Source organism: Crocuta crocuta, unplaced genomic scaffold (genome assembly GCF_008692635.1).
Source record: "Crocuta crocuta isolate KB4526 unplaced genomic scaffold, BGI_CrCroc_1.0 scaffold28, whole genome shotgun sequence".
Classification (NCBI taxonomy): Eukaryota; Metazoa; Chordata; class Mammalia; order Carnivora; family Hyaenidae; genus Crocuta; species Crocuta crocuta.
The window spans coordinates 7619162-7639550 of NW_027533256.1; the positions used below are offsets into that span (position 1 = coordinate 7619162).

At 37.2% G+C, this 20389-nt stretch overlaps 1 protein-coding gene across 2 annotated transcripts in view; it reads right to left on the reverse strand.

The window, feature by feature from the left end:
* Positions 1-355: 355 nt before the first annotated feature.
* WAPL (WAPL cohesin release factor) overlaps positions 356-20389 on the reverse strand; it is an 84393-nt gene continuing 64359 nt past the window's right edge. For both annotated transcript variants that reach the window (XM_077746390.1, XM_077746389.1), the window contains exons 10-19: positions 17362-17473; positions 16514-16611; positions 15509-15585; positions 11046-11221; positions 10421-10536; positions 9861-10025; positions 7167-7374; positions 4702-4790; positions 1284-1379; positions 356-944 (exon numbers count right to left, since the gene is read on the reverse strand). In XM_077746390.1, coding sequence (XP_077602516.1) covers positions 879-944; positions 1284-1379; positions 4702-4790; positions 7167-7374; positions 9861-10025; positions 10421-10536; positions 11046-11221; positions 15509-15585; positions 16514-16611; positions 17362-17473 — 1203 coding nt within the window. In that variant the 3' untranslated portion in view covers positions 356-878. The remainder of the gene's footprint in view (positions 945-1283; positions 1380-4701; positions 4791-7166; positions 7375-9860; positions 10026-10420; positions 10537-11045; positions 11222-15508; positions 15586-16513; positions 16612-17361; positions 17474-20389) is intronic.

The following is a 20389-nucleotide window of genomic DNA, read 5'->3' on the forward strand; positions in this document are numbered from 1 at the left end:
ATTTATTGTACTGAACATTAGAAAATCTATCTAGAGAGCCCTCCCTCCAAACAGCGTTTCAAGAGCCGCCTCTAGCATTAGCGTAAACTACCCTGGGTTTGTCTATTTTGCTTCATCCTTTAACAGGGCACATCGTCTTAACATAATATTCCCTCAAACTGTTGTTTGTTTTCTTGTGTCTATAACTATGACTCATTATGGTATGATAATATGGTCATGGTCTCAAAAGTGAAAAATAGTTCAACAACCCAAACCAAATCAAAAATAAAAAAATATACTATTAATCCCTTGTGTCTTTGGATTCCATCTAATTTTAAATATAGACAGTAGTTCAGGGAACAACAACAAAAAAAAATTCACAAAATTATTAAAAGCTTTATTTACGATTGGAATCATTCAACAAAAAAGCAAAAGCAAATGAGCCTGAAAAAGGAACTAAGCTGTTGTCCAGAATGTCCTCAAAACATTCGATACCTCAGTAGCTAAGCTGCCTCTGCACCTGGCTGGCATGACAACAGTGGCTCAACATACACAGCAGTTGCACTAACAGCAGCACAAATTTTCCCCTTAGAACTTGCCCAGAGTGAAGCAAGAGAACAGGGGAGAGTATAAACTCTGCCAAAGTTAAGTGTATTTAAATACTGCATGGAATAGTTAACAGCCTGAACCTTTTCCCTCATTTTTGATAGTTGCAGATTGATGTAGTAACTGTCATTTAGCAAATGCAGAATGCATGACGAAGAAATCAGGTGGCCTTAAAAATCCAAACATGAATGATACTGATGAATGTTCTTGGTATATCTTCAAGGACTTCTTTCATGACTTTTCTCTAAGAATAGCTCCAGCATTACCGAGCACCTGAAGCAAAGGTAAAGCAGCTAGCAATGTTCCAAGTATTCAATCACTCTAGAGATAGATTTCTGGCCTGTGGTTCCAACAGCACACTGAAGGGGGGGTGAGGAGGGGCAGAGAGGAAGTAACAGTTAATATTTAACACATCTTAACATGCATCAAATCAAAGCTTAAATTCTTTAGCTTTACTAAACTGAATCAGAACATTACGAAGATTAAATTGCGACTCTGATAATATAATGTCAATGTCAATATATTTGGCCATAATAACTAACAATCACCATAATAACAAACAATCACCTTAAAAAGAACACATTAAAAGAGAATCCCTTTTTGCTTCCAGTCACTATGGCCATACGGCATTTTAAGGTCTCCCATCTAATGACAGTATCGTTTTTAAGACCACACAAGCTGCAACAGAAGCTACTTACAGTAAGATTCATGAAGCTCAGGAATTTTTTGAGCATCTCTGTCATTATTGAAAAGTCCCCTTCTGGCAGATATTCCCGCACAGTGGTCACATTGATCTGAGGAAAGAGACCAGAGAAACACGGGTCAGGCAGCAGAGAACAGGAGTCTGCCCCCTGCACTGGCTTGTTGGCTTTGGCACACGTCCTGTTCCAAACTTCCACAAGGTCCTTGAACTCCTTAGTTAATGTGCCATGAACTTTTCTACCCTCCGAAATCTGCCAGTGTGTGTGTCCATTTCCTGCTCCATCCCATCCTCAGAAAGGTAAAACTGGTAGGGGCGCCTGGGTGGCTTAGTCGGTTAAGCGTCCGACTTTCGCTTGGGTCATGACCTCACGGTTTGTGGGTTCGAGCCCCGCGTCGGGCTCTGTGCTGACTGCCAGTTCAGAGCCTGGAGCCTGTTTCAGTCTGTGACTCCCTCTCTCTCTGACCCTCCCCTGCTCACGCTGTCTCTCTCTCTCTCTCCTAAAAATAAATAAAACATTTAAAAAGAAAAAAAAAAAAGAAAGGTAAAACTGGCAAAGGCTACAATGAAACACTTGTGTCCATATTTACTTTTGTAATTGTACAGAGAAAAATGCCCGAGGGAACAAAATGCACTGCAAACGGATTGGGGGTGGGGACAATGTCAAGAAGACAAGGGGGAAGTTGAAAATGTCCTCAGAGGTGCTTATGAAATATATGTATATAAATCCTCATGTTTCTATATAGGCTAGGAATTAACTAGATCTTTCCAATGATAATCTAGTTTCTTGAGAGAGGGAATGTCAGCAATGCCACGAAAGGACATTACAGTGTTTCCCTTCACTGTTAGCAAGAAGCAGCTAAACTATATTTTATATATAACACCAATCTGTTATAAGGAAAACACATAACTTGCTTAAACACCTGTTTTAAAGGTTCATAAGAAATGGAAAGACTCTTTTAAGAAGGTTCACCTATAATAAAAAGCACAAAAGAAAATACGTTGTCCGAGTTTGGGGCCCGAAGAGGTTGGGGGGGGGGGGGGAAANTGGGGGCAGGAACAAGATTACATACTACACTTTTAAGAAATTTGCCACCAGTCCCCTATCTCCCTATTCAAAAAATTTCCTGTCAGGGTACTTTTGAAATTATAAAGAAACAAAATAATGTATGAATACAATTTCAGAAAAGATCTAATAAATGCTACCAAAATAACTATGCTACATTATGCGCTATCAAGCGCCCATATTCTAAGTGAACGACCTCCCCACCAAAAGCCACCGCAGGCCCCCAGCTGTGCACATTTACTCCGGAGTTAATCTTGCACCTAAAACACAGAGAGTTTACAAAATGCTTGAAAAATATACCGAAGTGGTGAATGTTACAAGGATGAAACATGGAAAATGTTATACAGGAGAAAAATGGCCAAGGGTAAATCATATGTGACAATACCACAAATTAATTTCTAGACCCATTACTTAAGAAAGAATATAAAAGAAACTAGGGTGTGTGTAAAATAGAATACCTAAAAATTGTTAAATTTTTTTGAGACCATTATTTTGAGACCTGCCTATTCCTCTTTCCCTTCTGCTTGATAAGTGTTTCTCATTTGTCCTTAAAATCTGTGAGTTTAAAGGGGCGCCAGAGTGGCTCAGTCGGTTAAGCATCTGACTTCGGCTCAGGTCATGATCTCACGCAGTTGGTAGGTTCAAGCCCCATGTTGGGCTCCGTGCTGACATCTCAGAGACTGGAGCCTGCTTTGGATGCTGTGTTTCCCTTTCTCTCTGCTCCTCCCCTGCTCATGCTCTCTCAAAAATTAAACGTAAGAAAAAAAAATTTTTTTTAATCTTTGAATTTAAGGAAATAAGGAAAAGGGCTGAGCTGAAAAAATCTTGCAGGGTCTCTAGAGCCATGATGAGAACTTTGATCTTGATCTTGAAAGCCATGTGCTAGGAAGGGCCACAACAAAGCAAGCTAGGCTGCATTTAGATCAGAGCTTGACCAGAATATAAATATGGAACAGATGAGTAAGAAAGGATCAGAGAAAACATATTTAACATAAAGGAGAAGCAAACTCGGGGCGCCTGGTTGGCTCAGTCACTTAAGTGTCCAACTCTTGATTTTGGATCAGGTCATGATCTCAGGATTTGTGAGATCCACATGGAGCCTCCTTGGGATTCTCTCTTTCTCCTCTCTCTCTGCCCCTTCCCCTGCTTGCACATGCTTTCTCTCTCTCTCAAACATTAAGAAGAGAGAGAAGCTAACCCTTTCACTATAGAATAGATTTCCATTCTTGCCTCCTGAATGCCCTTGGCTCCTAAGGAAAAGAACTTTCCTTTCATTTTAAAATCTGGCTCTTCACTAGACTTTCCCCTTAAGAAGTACTCTGAATGACTGTCCCATTAGCCAGAACTGTCTGCTTCCATGCTGACTCAGCCCCATCATCAGGACACTAATACTTCTAGTTAAATCCTCATCATCTAAATCTCATATACTAATCCCACTTTCCTTTCCTATAAGTGGTTCACACAAAGGCCATGTGAGCCAAAGCTAGCCAAGATAAGAGGAAGTCTACTTGGTACAGTGGGTGGAGAGGGATCCTAGGGGTAAAAAAACAAAAAACAACACTGTTCTTAAAAATAAACATACATGGCTCTCAGCATGGATCCACTGTGTTGATGAGGTCTGGGAGCCTGAGCTTAAGCCGGAATAAATGCCCTTTGCTTTTGCAAAAAAATAAAAAATAAAAAATAAATAAAAAAATAAAATAAACATACAGGAGGCCAGCTTCTTATACTAGACATTAGTTAACTAGATGAGACTGGTAGCTAGAGCCAGTATGGGGCCAGGAGGAGACCAAGCACAAGACAAGACAACATGTAGAGGCAGTAGGGTTTAAAGACACATCATCTGAGTCCTTAATAATATCACTGAGACTAGAGATTTCCTTCCCCAACTCCCCTGGCCCTGCAGAGACTACAGCCAGCTTAGCAGAGGTCTTACATTATGCTTTTACTTCAACCAAAGCCATTTCGATAAATTCGTCCATCAACCAAAAACTTTCTCATTAAACCCGATGCACTCTTATTTTGAAATAGGAAATAATAAGAGTAATACCTTTAAAAGTTCACCAAATAAAGGTGCCTGGGTGGCTCAGTTGGTTGAGTGCCCAAATCTCAATTTGGCCTCAGGCCATGATCTCATGATTCATGAGTTTGAGTCCTACATCATGCTCTGGATAGACAGTGTGGAGCCTGCTGTGATTTTCTCTCTCCTCCTTTCTCTGTCCCTACCCCATTCTCTCTCTCTCACAAAATAAATAAACTTTAAATACATAAGTAAATTAGGTAACGGGATGAAGTTGTCACAATGGAATCTTTTCAAGACACATAAAATAATACTGCACTGTTTACTTACTGGACTCTCCTGGCAGAGACACCCAAGAAGCAGCGCTGTGTATGAGGCCACAATGCAATCTTCCATGTGTTTGCCAGCATGCTGAAGGGCTAAGAATATTTAAAAAAAACAAACTGTAACAGTATATCAAAACAAACAAAACCACCCCCGAAAACCACCAATTCTGTTATCTTTTCTTCAGAACTGCTTAAACACCGATAAATGGCACTAGGAAAATGGAATATCCACACAAATTAACAAAAAGTCACTCAAATGGAAGAGGGACCTTAATATAAGCATGAAAACCATAAAACTCTTAGACAAAAATACAGGACTAAATCTTTATGACCTTGGTTAGGAAATGACTTTTTAGCTACCACACCAAATCCACAAGTGACAAAATTAGATAAACTGAACTTCATCAAACTCAAAACTTTTGCATTTGAAAAGACACCATCAAGAAAGTGAAAAGACAACATAGATAAGTAAATGAGCAATAAGCAACACCGTCTATTCAACCGGAACTGCAAATCAAATCTCATATACTTTCACACCCACTAGGGTGGCTAACATGAAAAAGACAAATAACTATTTGTAAGGATTTGGAGAAACTAAAACCCTTATATGTGGCTGGCAGGAATATAAAATGAAGCACTCACTTTGGAAAACAGTTTGATGGTTCCCTAAAATGCTAAACATTGAGTTAACAAATAATTCAGCACCTGACACTCTTAGGTATATACCCAAAGGAACTGAAAATATATGTTCACACAAAAAGTTGTATGTGAACGTTATGTCATGGCAGCATTATTCAAAGAGCCACAGGTGGACACAACCCGAATGTCCATCAATTGATAACTAGATAAAGTGTGGTACATACCTACAATGGAGTATTATTTGGCCATAAAAAGTAACTTATGTACTGATAACATAACATGAATGAACACTGAAAACATCGGGCTAAGTGAAATAAATCAGTCACAAAGGGCTACATACTGTTTTCCATTTACAGGAAATGTCCAGAATAGGCAAATCCAGAGACAGAATTAGTGGTTGCCACTGGCTGGGGAGGGGAGAACAGAGAGTGATGGCTGCTAAATGGGTATCGGGTTTTTTCAGGATGATGACAAGTTCTGAAATTAGACTGTGGTAATGATTGCACCTTGTGAATATAATGAAAACTGCTCTAATGTTTACTTTAAAAGGCTGAATTTTATCTTGTTATGGGCTGAACTATTACTCCACCCCCTGAATATGCTGAGCTCCTAACCCCCAGTATGTCAAGGTAGGACTTGGATTACTTTAAATGAGGTCACTGGGGTGGGTCCTCATCTGTTATCCTCATAAGAGGAGATTAGAACAAAGATGCATAGAGTGAAGACCACACAAAAAGACAGGGAGAAGACAGCCATCTACAATCCAAGGAGAGACCACCTCTAAGACCAACCCCGACACCTTGATCTTGGACTTACAGCCTCCAGAACTGGAACAGAATTCTGTTGTTTAAGCTGCTCAGTCTACAGTACTCAGTTACAGCAGATCCTCACAAGCTAACACTTATGCCAATAAAGCTATTATTTAAAAAGAATGCTACACAACCAAAAATATTATGCCAAAGGAAACATGAACACTGAGAAAATGTAACAGTTGGGGCACCTGGGTGGCTCAATTGGTTAAGCAACTGACTTTGTTTGGCTCAGGTCATGATCTCGAAGTTCAGGAGTTCAAGACCCATGCTGGGCACTGTGCTGACAGCTCAGAGCCTGGAACCTGCTTCAGATTCAGTGTCTCCCTCTCTCTGCCTCTCCCATGCTCATGCTCTCTCTCAAAAATAAACATTAAATTTTAAAAAATTTAGAAAATGGAACAGCAATTTCTTAGATTATTAGAACTAATGCCATTAGTGGAACAGTGGACAGGAGACTATGCTCAGAAAAAGATTTGCAAGGGCTTGCTTCCTAGCTTGGTGAAGCTAACCATATTATTTAATTTCATGAGTGATATGAAGTTACAAATAGCTATTCTGCAGTACTTGCATAAACAGTAAACCCAGTATCAGCTGCTGACAACAGTGGCTGATAAATGTAATGACTCCATCAGTTTGTTCCTTTCAGTGTTTGCAAGCTACTCCATACCATTTGAGAACTATTATTGTAATTTCTGATAATCATCTGTTTATAAAGTGAGACCATAAAATAATCTCAAAACTGTAAAAACCTTTAGGAGTCCTACTGTTCAACGACTCTCTTTTCACCGAGTAAAGAAAGGCCAGCCTGGGAAAGGCAGATCTTTCCTGCACTGCACATGTGCCTTCCTCACTGCTAGGAAACCAGCAAAGAATTCCTATGAGCACTGAAATATTAAAGCTTGTCTGCACTGAGCTAGAGAGGCCATACAATCATAGCAAGATTACGAAAACACATGAATTAAAAATTTGTTAGAGGGAAACATTTTCAATTTGAATACATGATTTAAAATAAATATACCTTTATTGAGGTCAAGTTCTTCATCGTCCTCGTCCTTCTTCTGTTTCTCTTCTGTACCATCGGTCTTTTCAGTTGATACCCACTGTATTTCTCCACTTGTTTCTTGCCACTCTCCACTCTTATCATGCTGAGTAGTGGGAGCATCTTTGATCAACTCATCTGTTTTACTTTCTGCCAACTGGGCTGCTCGTTCTCGCTCAAGGAACAGCTGATAAAAATTATTTTTAAAGATCGTTAGAAGAACACCAACCAACATGTATGTACCCACGTATAAGATCTGTTTGCTTTCAAAATCACTAACCGAAAGAAGCATGCTCTCTGGTTAAAAAGGGTAAGTTACAATAAAAGGCTTTGTTCTACATCCAACTGAAGGCAAAAAGGAAAGTATAAATGCTGTTGGGATTCAATCAAGTAAATTAAATGTATCTACTAATGTTACCAGGCATTCTGTTTGTAAGAATGCAAATCTCAACATGTGCCCTTAAGTTAGATAATAATGACAGGATATTCCAAGCAAAAAATACAAACTTGATTAAAAAAAAATTTTTAAGCCTGAGCAGACTGGATAAATTATGAAAGGACACTAGTAAGAAAACTATATAACATTCAAACACACACACACACACACACACACACACACACACACACACTACATAATATTAAGGGAAAGCAACATGGATTCTTTGAAAGAAATCTAAAAAGATAATATAAACAAGGAACAGTAAAAAAAATAACAAGCAAGAGGTTTCAGAAAAAATACTCAGAACTGGATCTCAACTAACATTATTAACAATGGAAGTATACTTGTCAGTGTGTACTTCGACACAGTGAAAACTCTAAGACAAAAGGGAACACACTGAATTCCTTGCCTTCATGTACTTTATTTTCCTTGTGCTGGTCCAGTGCTGAATGTACAGAAAGCATTTACTGACAGAATTTGGGGAAAACTCCAAGTTACTAAAAACAACTACCTGAAAATCAAATGCCAAATAGATCTCAAAAAAATTGCTGAGAATACAGAAGAGTGGTATAGAAACTTTAATACCCTTAAGAAAATAAAATTTGAGGTTTATATAAAAGCAGTATTTCTTAAAACTGGTTCAAGGGTCTCTAGGGGTCCCCAAAATCCCTTTACAGAATCTGTGAGATCAAAATCACATTCATAACAACAGTAAGATGTCAACTGACTTCTTTGATTCACTCATGAATGTACAGTGTTTTCTAGAATGTACATACTATGTGATTATGTCTGATGGCTATGGGAACGAATGCCTGTGTTCTATAATTTGGTTTGATTTCAAATTCAGTAAATGTCAATAGAGCAAACACACAAAACCTTTTTTTTAATAAAAATTTTTTAATGGTTATTTTTATTTTTGAGAGATAGAGTCAGAGAGAAACAGCACGAGCAGGGGAAGGGGAGAGAGAGAGACAGACAGACAGAGAGAGAGAAAGAGAGACAGAGAGAGAGAGTGGGAGGGAGGGAGGGAGGGAGAGAGAACTCCTGAGATCAAAATAACTGATAAGACAATGATGGGGTCATAGTTATGACTCCGGAAAAAATCAAGTTGTTGTGGTAGTTTCAGGGTGCCTGGGTGGTTCAGCTGGTTAAGTGCCAACTGTGGATCAGGTCATGATCTCACAGTTTGTGGGGTCAAGCCCTGTGTTGGGCTCTGTGCTGGCTGCTCAGAGCATGGAGCCTGCTTTAGATCCTGTGTCTCCCTCTCTCTCTGCCCCTCCCCTACTCATGCTCTCTCAAAAATAAAACATTAAAAAGAAAAGTTTCAAAAAAGCCAAAAGTATTAACAGGATAGCAAAGGTTACAGAAACAATGAAAAGGATAGTTCATTATCAATTCTGAACATGTGCGAACTGTCTTTTAAGGAAAGAAAAAGGTAGTTAGGAACCCAACCATTAGGCTGGAAAAGAAAAACTAGAGTACCCATTATTGTTCAAGAAACAAAGCCATGCAGTTTTTTGGGAGAAGCATAAATTGAAGACAGGGCGTGTTTGGTAACTGGGATCTGGTGACTTGAGGACGTTAATTTTTATTTCATTTTTTTTTAAGTTTACTAATTTAATCTCTACACACAACGTGGGGTTTAAGCTCCCAACTCCATGATCAAAAGCCACATGCTCCTCCAAATGAGCCAGCCAGATATGCCACAGTGACACTAATTTTTAAATCTATTTATTCTGACACAATTCCTAGGCCAGGAAATTACTCCGCAAACATACTCTGAAAAGTCTGCAGCCTCTCCCCTTCTGAAAAAGGGAAAGGTATGGCCCAATATTCAGAAACACAAAAGTCCGAGACACAGATCACACCGGGAAGTAAATGCTAGAGGACTTGAACTGGATGGGATTGAGGCTGGAGACTGATTCCTAATCTGTTATCTTTTGACTGATAAAACAAATACGCCTTGTTTCTGCTTTTCACTAACAATGCCTAAGGAGTGATTATTACAGTTAAACTGTCAGTGGAGCAAAGTAAGGAAGGGTATACATTCTAACCCAGTGTACCTCTCAGTGAACTGGCGACGGTGAGCTAGAGAGAGTGAAACACACATACACACCCACAAAGGAAAAGGGGAGGCAAAGTGGAGGGAGAGAGGCCGGAAAAGTGCAAATGATGAGGAAGTTGGACAGTGCAACAAAATGAAGGTGTTAGCTTGTTTTGAAGTTGTTGCTTACCTGCACTAAAGCCTGAACGGCATGAATTTGTCCAGCTATCCTTAAACTATCATCTCCTTCTCCACTACAGAGGGAAGAATCAAAAGAACATGATGTTTCCATGTTGACAAGACAGTGCCGATTCCGAGCACTATACTCCACTAGATTTATCAGTAGACCTAAGCCCTACAAAAATTAAAACATGCACATTACCACAGGTGAGAATTAAAAGCAAATTAACACAATATACATAACTTTTGTTGGCAGCTAGAAACCTAATCTGTGTTCTGCCATCCACTAAATGGTTAAAAACCAGTGTGGAAGATAATGAGCTCTTCCCAATGATTTCATTCCTTTTTAAAAATCACACCTTTTATTTAGGTGGTTTTTTTTTTTTAACCTTTAGATTTTTTTATACTTATACTTTTTATTTTTGCACAGATGGCTCTCTTTTGTACAAGATGAGGTGTATTCACAAGCAAATATATCAAACAGCTGGTTCTTCAACCCAAAACTAGGATGAAGTTTTTATCATTTTAATAGATTAAATACTAATTTCTGAAATAGTCACTCCGACTCACCAGCACTCGGATATCAAATCTCTGCTCCTGAGGTAGGTACTTTGGAACCTGAAGCACACAGTTCATTGCTGTGCCAATCAAGCCGTCCTGTTCTCCTGTTTTGGTGCTGCCCCACTCTGAAAGAGTTAAGAATGTTAAAAATATGAAAATTGCTTCGGATTCTTCTCTAGGACACCAACAACCAACATTCATAAACACTGATACTAAAAGTTAGGAATACATAGCTATTTCTTTACTAAAATATATTTTTGACCATAGTATTTCCAAACCAAGCTACCAGGATGACCCTAAAAATATTGGGGTGCCTGAATGGCTCAGTAAAGCATCCGGACTCTTGATTTCAGCTCAGGTCATGATCTCACAGTTCAGGAGTTTGAGGCTCCATGATGACAGAGCAGAGCCTGGTTGGAATTCTCGCTCTGACCTTCCCCTACTTCCACTCATGCTCATTCTTAAAAATAAACTCAAATAAACAAAAACAGCCCTACAAGTAGTTAAATTTATGCATGAGTGAGTTACATGATGGCCATTAAAAAAATCACTACATCAAGAAAAGAAAATAAGGGGAATTTATTTTTACTAATATACAATCTTTCAGAGAATACATGTAGAAAACATAACTTACCATTGTCATTGGTTAAATTGAGCAATACCCCAATGATGGCCCTCATGCAGTCTTCCACTGCTTTGCCCACATGGTTGGTTACATTCTGGTGAGGCAGAGGCTTACTGTCAGGTAAGCATATACTGTTCTCAGCACGATTATACTGCTGAATCAATCCTTCACAATGTTGTAATGCTCTTAAGAGAAAACAAAATGTAGACTGTTTTAAATCTGTCATAAATGCTGCCAAATTAATTTCTATTACAGAGATTATAATGTATTAACTATTTAATCATATACCACATATGTCTAATATCACACTAAGTGCTAAATTTTATTTTGAGAAAGCTCAGTAATTTAAAATTTTCTAAATTAAAATTATAAACTCAGTAGAGAAGCTTACATCTGTACTACTTACAGTTGTCCCCACTTTACCAATCTCTCCAACACAACAGACCTACCACAATCCCTCCCTAAACAAGGTAAAACCTTTAGGAGCTCCATTTCTGAATTTCATTTAGATATTTTTCATTTAGGATGCAAACTCTGAGCAAGTAGAGAATTATTATTTGTGTAATAATAAATAACCTTGTATAGATGACATTAAATACTTCATAAACATTAGAGTACGTATTTTTTAAACATGAGGTCATTTAACTGACATGTCTCCTGGCAGCCTAAGGGTATCAGTTACATCCCAAGGATTCTCAAGATGCTACCCAAAATAACAAGGAAATATAATCCTTAAGTGAGCCTAGTACTTCTGAAGACTCTCTTTAAATCACCAAGTCCATTAATTCAAAAAATTATTTGAGAAATGAAGTGGACTCTCTCAGTTGATTCTTCATGTATTATAATATACACCATACAAAACTCTTAAGGAAAAAACTGTACTATAACTCATCCTTCTCTAGCCTCTCCTGTTAAAACACACTATATGGTTAGGAAGGTGTTCATCATGTCTAATCTAAAATAATTTGTTGTTCGGGACACATGGATGGCTCAGTCAGTTAAGCATTCCAACTTCAGCTCAGGTCATGATCTGGCAGTTTGTGGATTCAAGACCCACATGAGGCTGTGCTGCCAACTTCAGATCCTGTGTATCCTTCTCTCTCTGCCCTTCCCCTCCTCTCTCTCTCTCTCTCACACACACACATTCTCTCTCAAAGATGAACATAAAATAAAATATAAAATAATTTGTTGTTTAGATGTTTGAGGATGTTAGCTAGAACTAAACGTGTTATTATTATTATTAACTCAACTGGCTTCAGTAGTACTGAGCTAACACATTTTGGCTGGTAAATGAGGGGAGAATAGCAGAGGTATACCATTTAATCTTTCAATATGCTGTCCCTGCATTTATCAGGGTCCTAATGAAAAGTTATAAAAAAGTCAGGAGTGTTACTTCACAAACATCCAATTCTGACTCCCTAAGTGCCACTTCTAAGATATCTGACAGAAAATTCCTAACCACAATGAAAGAGATAAAAACTGTCATAACAAATACCTCCTGGAAGACACCATGTGTCAGGGGTCATGAAATATATGACATTTTTAAAGAAAGAAACAGATTTAACTTGCAAGAATACTCTTTGGTAGGGGAGAATAAAACATAGTAACAAACAACTAGAACACAGGCCTTAAGGGTACCTAAATGTGACACAAAATTTACAAATGTAAGGCCAAAAAAAAGAGAGGAGGGGAAACCTACAGGCTTTTAGAAATTAAAGACTACCAGAAATTTTAATACTGACTGGATATATAACATTAAGCGGCCAATAATTTATAGGTATGAAAGCACTACTGTGATTACACCTTTTATTTTATTTTTATTTACTTATTTAAAAATTTTGGGGGTGCCTGGGTGGCTTAGTCAGTTAAGTGTCTGACTTTGGCTTAGGTTATGATCTTGTGTTTCTCAGTTTGAGCCCTGCATCGGGCTCTATGCTATCAGCCCAGAGTGCTAGACAATTTTAATTAAAAAATTAGTTTTTTTTTTAATTTCAAGTAAACTTTACACCCAACGTGGGGCTCACGCCCACAACCCTGAGATCAACAGTCACATCCTCCACCGACTGAGCCAGCCAGACACCCCTGTAGTTACATCTTTTAAAGAGTCCTCTTTTAAAAAGAGACTTCATATACTCAAGTATTTAATGGATTAAATTATATGAAATCTGTAATTTGCTTCAAAATAATATAGAAGAGTTATGAATAGGGTTACAAATGAAAATAAGACTAGCCATGTTTGATGACTATTCAAGCTAAATGGCATATACATCATAGATTTATCATACTACTAGGGCACCTGGGTAGTTCAGTCGATTGTCTTGACTCTTGATCTCAACTAAAATCATGGTATCAGTTTTCACGAGTTCAAGCCCTGCCTGGGTTCTGGACTGACAGTGCAGAGCCTGCTTAAGATTCTCTCTCTTTCTCTGCCCCTCCCCAGCTCATGCACTCCCAAAATAAATAAATAAACTTAAAAAGGTGGGGGGGAGGGTGGATTTATCATACTACTTTCTCTATTTTTGTCTGTGTTTGAAATGCACCAAAATAAGAGATTAAAAACAGATGAACTTGAGTCAGGCTACATTGGGCTTTTGATATTATCCCAAGGACTATAGACACACATTTAAGGCCAATAAGGAACCAGAGATTTGAGCCATTTGCAACTATGTGAATGGAACAAGAGGGTATTATGCTAAGCAAAATTAGCCAGTCTGAGAAAGACAAATATCGTGTGACTTCACTCATATGAGGACTTTATGATACAAAACAGATGAACATAAGGGAAGGGAAACAAAAATAATATAAAAACAGGGAAGGGGACAAAACATAAGAGACTCTTAAATATGGAGAACAGAGGGTTGCTGGAGGGGTTGTGGGAGGGGGGATGGGCTAAATGGGTAAGGGGCATTAAGGAATCTACTCCTGAAATCACTGTTGCACTGTATGCTAACTTGGATGGAAATTAAAAAATAAATTATTTAAAAAAAAAAAAAGGAACCAGAGATTTGGCATTGAGGATTATTTTTACAAAGCAGAGATTTGGGAAAGCTAAGCCCCTGTGGTATTGGGCTGGACAGGCTGGAGGCCAGAGAACGAGGGCAAAGATATCAAGAACTAGGTTGGAGACATTAGGAAGAGGCTGTTGTATTAAAATTGAACTAAGGCTGGAAACATAACTGGAAATTTTATGCAAACTGAGGTGAGAGCATTAACCTAATATCATGCAAGTTTGGCAGAGAGGGTGAATAGGGGGAGCTACATGTAGATCTGGAAAAACAGGTATAAAGGACAGGAGATTAGAAAAGGTCATTTACAATTAAAAATAAGGACTAATGCTTAGTTTTTACCATATGCTAAGAATTGTTTATGCATACACACATATATTATAACACCCTAGTATACACTGTATTCAACATATACAAGAGGGACATTTAAAAACCATTTAAAATATTTTAAAATATGTATTTTACAAATATACTATTTAAAACATATTTTGGGGGGCGCCTAGGTTGCTCAGTCGGTTAAGCATCCAACTTCGGCTTAGGTCATGATCTCATGGTTTGTGGGTTCCAGCCCCACATAGGGCTCTGTGCTGACAGCTCAGAGTCTGGAGCCTGCTTCACATTCTGTGTCTCCCTCTCTCTCTCAAAAATAAACATTAAAAAATTTTTAAAAACCGTATTTTTAAAAACGTTCTATATAACACATATTAGCATATGTATAAATTATTTTTATTAACAACAACCTTATGTAGGTAGATGCAATTATTAGCCCTCTTCTAAAGAACTTTTAGCATGTAAATGACTTGCCCAAGGTGACAGGGCTAAAGTTAGGAAGCTGGGATCCATACTCAGTCTTCCTGGCTCCAGACTCTGTACTCCTAACTTTTGCACTACGTTGTACCACTTATTCACAGAACTTGACAAAAGTGTTTTATTGAAGGAAGGTGATGCAATCATACTTCCTTTATGGTCAACTCAAATGCTTTATTTTTCAAAAAAAATTTTTTTTAACATTTTTTGAGAGAGAAGAGACAAAGCACAAGCAGGGGAGGGACAGAAAGAGATGGAGACACTGAATCCAAAGCAGGCTCCAGGTTCCAAGCTGTCAGCACAGAGCCCAATGCAGTGCCTGAACCCACAAATACACGATAATGACCTGAGCCAAAGCTGGATGCTCAACTGACCAAGCCACCCAAGTGCCCCTTTTTAAAACTGTTCTTAATGTTTATTTTTGAGAAAGAGACACAGAGCGTGAGTGTAGGAGGGGCAGAGAGAGGGGGAGACACAGAATCCAAGCAAGGCAGGCTCCAGGCTCTGAGATGTCAGCACAGAGCCTGATGTAGGGCTGAAACTCATGAACTGCAAAATCATAATCTGAGCCAAAGTTGGAAGCTTAACCAGCTGACACACCCAGGCACCCCTCAACTCAAATCCTTTAAATAAAGAGCATGATATTTCAGAAAAACTTACTTAGCTGAAGAAACAATGAGCTGTGAATCTTTATATGCTATCAAGTAGCTTTGATTCTCTGGGTTATGTACTGTTACCTAAAAGAGAAAAATATGAAATAATTGTGGCAATCTATAACTTTCATTCATTTATATACAACATACAATCCCTTGTATAGTAAAAGACAAAGATAGGGAAGATCAGACCTTGTCATCTAAAGGAATAACCAATATGTTCCATATTTAAAATAGAGCTATTCCTTTGTTACAAAATTTAAACATTTTTATAACTGTTTGCTCATAGGTAACATTCTGAACTACACATTCACTGTAATGAATTATCCATCACTCTGAATGTCAGAAAAGAGCAGCCTCTAAACTTATAAACTATTAAAATCCTTAAGTGGATTCATTTAGAATAAAAAAATGCTATCTGTTTAATGCACCTGAAGCACTCTAAAAGCAAGCAGGAAAAATTTCAATTTTGTCTATACCAAGAACTTTCAATCTATATCTATACATCCTGAAATGTACTGGCAGCATAAATTATAAGTTACACTGAACTGGGTTTAATCATTCATAAAAGCCAAAGAATATTCTTATGACACACAGTTCTACAGTAGCATTCTTCAAAGTAAATTATTATTAAAGCTGTGATTACAATCTGACTCAAACAGCTAAATCAAGGAAATCCTTATTAATTAAAAAAAAAAAACCTGACAGCTATTAACGATCATTTTCCACAAACAATATATTTAAGCAGAATTGCACATGAAGGAAAGAACATTTTATAATAAAAACAATCTTAACCTCTAAGGTTTCCTCAGGAGTGACAATATGCATATTCTTAAACCAAACCGGTTATTTAATTTGTTCATTAACACTGATTGCTCACCGAATGCATTATAATTTCAGTTTGGATTAACAAAACTTTTGGGATACTTCATAAAAAATATCTGACAGTCTCTCACACACTCAGTCACAATTAAGTAAATTTCCCAAAATAGGTGCCCATACTTTTACTTACACTTTCTAAAACTCGTAAACATCTCTCTGCTCCCCATAATGAGGCTACTAGTTTCTCTTCATCTTCATCTCTACTTAAATGATCCACACATTCCTTCACTAGGAGAAACAAAATGGATACAAAGTTAGTATGTCTCATCACCTCAGTATTTCTCTCCATAATTAACATTAAAAGCCATCCGCACACAGTGATATGCCAGAACCTCTCTGCATATAACTTATTCTACATTTTATAAAACACTGAGATACTGAAATATAGGAGACTCTTAATGTTATTATTCCCGTAACTCCCCAGTATCAAAGTGCCAATAGCCTTTCCTTTAAGAGTCAAAGAGATTTGCAAGATGCTGCTACTAAAAGAACAGATCTCGGGGCAGCTGGGTGATCAGTTAGTTGAGCATCCAATTCTTGATTTTGGATCAGGTCATGATCTCACGGTTCATAAGATCAAGCTCCACAGAGCAGAGTCTCCTTAGGATTCTCTCTCTCCTCGGTCTCTGTCCCTCCCACCACTCATATTCGTGTGTGCTCTCTCTCTCTCAAATAAACATTAAAAAAATAAAGTAACAGGAATGCCTGGGTGGCTCAGTTGGTTAAGCATCCAACTCTTGATTTTGGCTTTGGTCACAATCTCACAGTTTGTTCCACTGTGGGATCAAGCACCCATGTTGGAGCCTGCTTGGGATTCTCTCTCTTCCCTCTCTCAAAATAAACATTTAGATATATATGTATCTTTTTTAAAAAAAGTGACATTTTTAAACTGATGCCATTATCTTTTGAAGTATAAACAGAATATTTTCTTCAGGCTTTAAATGACATATAAAAACGTTATACATGTTAATGTCATACCTTTATCTACAATATGATCCAGACCACCCAAAAGCCGGAGTTCTTCTTTAAACCAGTCTCCTGCTCGTTTAGAAGTAAGGGACAGCAAGGTCTCCATAGCTAAATGCCCAGTCTAAAAAATCAGAGGCATCATTAGTGAATATTGAATCTTGGCGAGATTTCCGAGGCAACACTACAGTGTTTTACTTTAGAAGAGTTCACTGCATGCTACCAGTCCATAGTATTTTTTATAACACTAAGTGCTTTCATAAGTAAAACTGAACCAATTTTTATCAGAATAGTCTAAGCTGAAGAAACACTTTAAAACAGTGGCTTGTTTTCACAGAGGAAAAACCCCTTATTAAAATCAGGGAGCACCTGGGTGGCTCAGTCGGTTAAGCATCCAACTTATGGTTTTGGCTCAGGTCATAATCCTGCAGTTCGTGGGTTTGAGCCCTGCATCAGGTTCACATTGACAGCATGGAGCCTGCTTGGGATACTCTGTGTCTCCCTTTCTCTGCCACTCCCCTGCTCCAGATCTCTCTTTGTCTCTCTCTCAAAACAAATAAATAAACTTAAAAAAAAAAAAAAAAAAAAAAAANAAAGTCTGTAGACCCTTGGCTGGCTCAGGCCATGGAACATGTGGCTCTCAATCTCAGGGTTGTGAGTTAGGGCCCCACATTAGGCACAGAGCTCACTTAAAAGAAACAAAAAAAGTCTATCATTTGTCAATACAATAAAATAAACGCTGATACTATTACTTCTATAGAACAGAGGCAGAAAGACAGAACGATAGGACTACTGAATCAAAGTGCATATGTATTAACTGTAATTCACTATATTGGAATAATTTACCACAAAGGCTGTAACATTTAACTCCAGGAACAAAGTATAAGTGTATCAGTATACCTTGCTTTCGAATCCTCAAAAGCACTAGCACTTTAAATTTTTTGCCAAAGGGTAAAAAACGGTATCTTATTGCTTTGGTTTGAATTTTTCTAACTACAGTAAACGTGTACATTTTTTTCATATATTTATAAGCTAACTGTATTTCCTCTACTGTGAGTCTCTGTCAATTATTCTTTATTCCTTGCAAAGTTGCTTGGTTTTTTAATTTATTCTATATATTTTCTTATCTATTCTGAATAAAAATCCTGTTAATTTTACAGTTTCAATACTCTGGTATTCTATTCAGATCGTATAAATCTTTCGCCTTTTACTTTTATGGTTTCAGATTCACCAGTTTTGAACTTGACATGCAGAGTTAGCAGGCTGGATACACACCACGTGTCTATCATGACAAAATTATATGTAAATAATGATTGAGGACCATCACTATGGGAAGCACAGAATAGTAAAGTCATATTTACAACCAGAGTTCTTCTTTCTCTTGACGTGCTTTTAATTATTATTTTTCTTTCTTATTATCTTTCTTTTTAAAAGCATACAGCCACCCCACCCCCAAAAAAACCAAACTGGCTCCTGCTAAAATAAGGAACTTCAGCATAACAAAATTAGCAAAGCTGATAAGACATGGTTTTCCTTTCCAAAGCGTCTTTCCTTTCAAAGATACAAGTTAACATTAAGTTCTCCCAGCCTATTTGGAACTGAACATAAATATTTAGAAATGGAAAAAACAGAGCTTACCAGCAAAAATGTTATTAGTATTACAGACTTAGAGGAGATCTAGAATATTTTAGTCTATTCATTAAAAAAACAAGGTTGATATCCAAGGTGACAAATATAGAGAAGTTTGTCACTACAAAAACAGATTCCATTTTGCTCAAATCTCATTCTAAGTCCCTGAAAGAGTAATTTAATGAGATCAGTTCAGGTATATTACCTCAAGTCATAGCAGTAATAAGGTGAAGCCTAATGAGGCTTTCTTTGTTAGAGAAGAAAGGGAATAGTAATTTGATGTCAATATATAGCATAAAAATCTCGTTTTTATGCTAAAAGGGGCTTTAGTTTATCTCTATCAAAATAAAAAGGATATGTTTGATATGTTAAGCTATGTTCATTAAAAACAGTCTATAAATCAAATATTTTATATGAAAACTGGAATAGTCCTCAAAGAATTAAAGCACAGTCAAATCATTAATCAGAATACCAATCAGCAATTGTTAGCTCTCAGCTATGTGAATTATATCTGAAAACATACTATATTTTAAATTATCTTCTCATGGTACATCAAGAATAGGAAATGTATTTTAAGGAATAAAAAATCAAAACTAATGTGCAAGGGGACAGTCCTGTAGAAAACAGTCTACTGTACAATTTAAAACAAATTCAATATTCAAGTATAGCTGAACTTGGGAAGAAAAAGAGGCATCCTAAAATTAGCAACTGTGTTCTGGTTTTAACCATGTAAATACATTATTTAATACAAAATACAAAGGTTATTATACTGCTATTTACCATCCTAGTAAATTCAACCAACCATAGAGAAATTTCAAGGAACAAGTTTATCATCATGCTATTTAATAGCAAAAGCCTAGAAAGAATCTAAATGTTGAACAATATGGAAAACCCCCACAAAAAAGATACATTTATTCAACGATGCAGAAAATAAAAATCTCAATTTTCATATCATTAAAAAATTTGTATGTGTTGCAAAAGGCTAAAGGAAAATAAAAATTACAAATATATTTTAATGTAGTATACAAACAGTATGGTAAGGTACAGGGATCTTTATCCACTACTTGAGCATAACAGCTTATTTTTCCAACTTTACTAAGTACTGAATACACTCAATTCTATTATCTTGTCCTTTAATGCTAACCTGCTTTCTTCTCAAACCCCACTTTATACAAATCACAGAGCACTACCCCTAAATCATATCTGAATAGCATAAAGCATTCTGTAATGTTTGAGGCAAATGCTGCAGTCTTCAGTTTAGTAGGCAGTAGAAAAAACAATGCTACTACAGTCTTGATGTTGGAAATATCTCAAAGTCAGATTATATATAAACAAATAATCTTTTTTCAAAATGACAAGGCCAATTATCTTCTACTGATCTAGTAGCCTATGGTATGGAAACTACTGATTC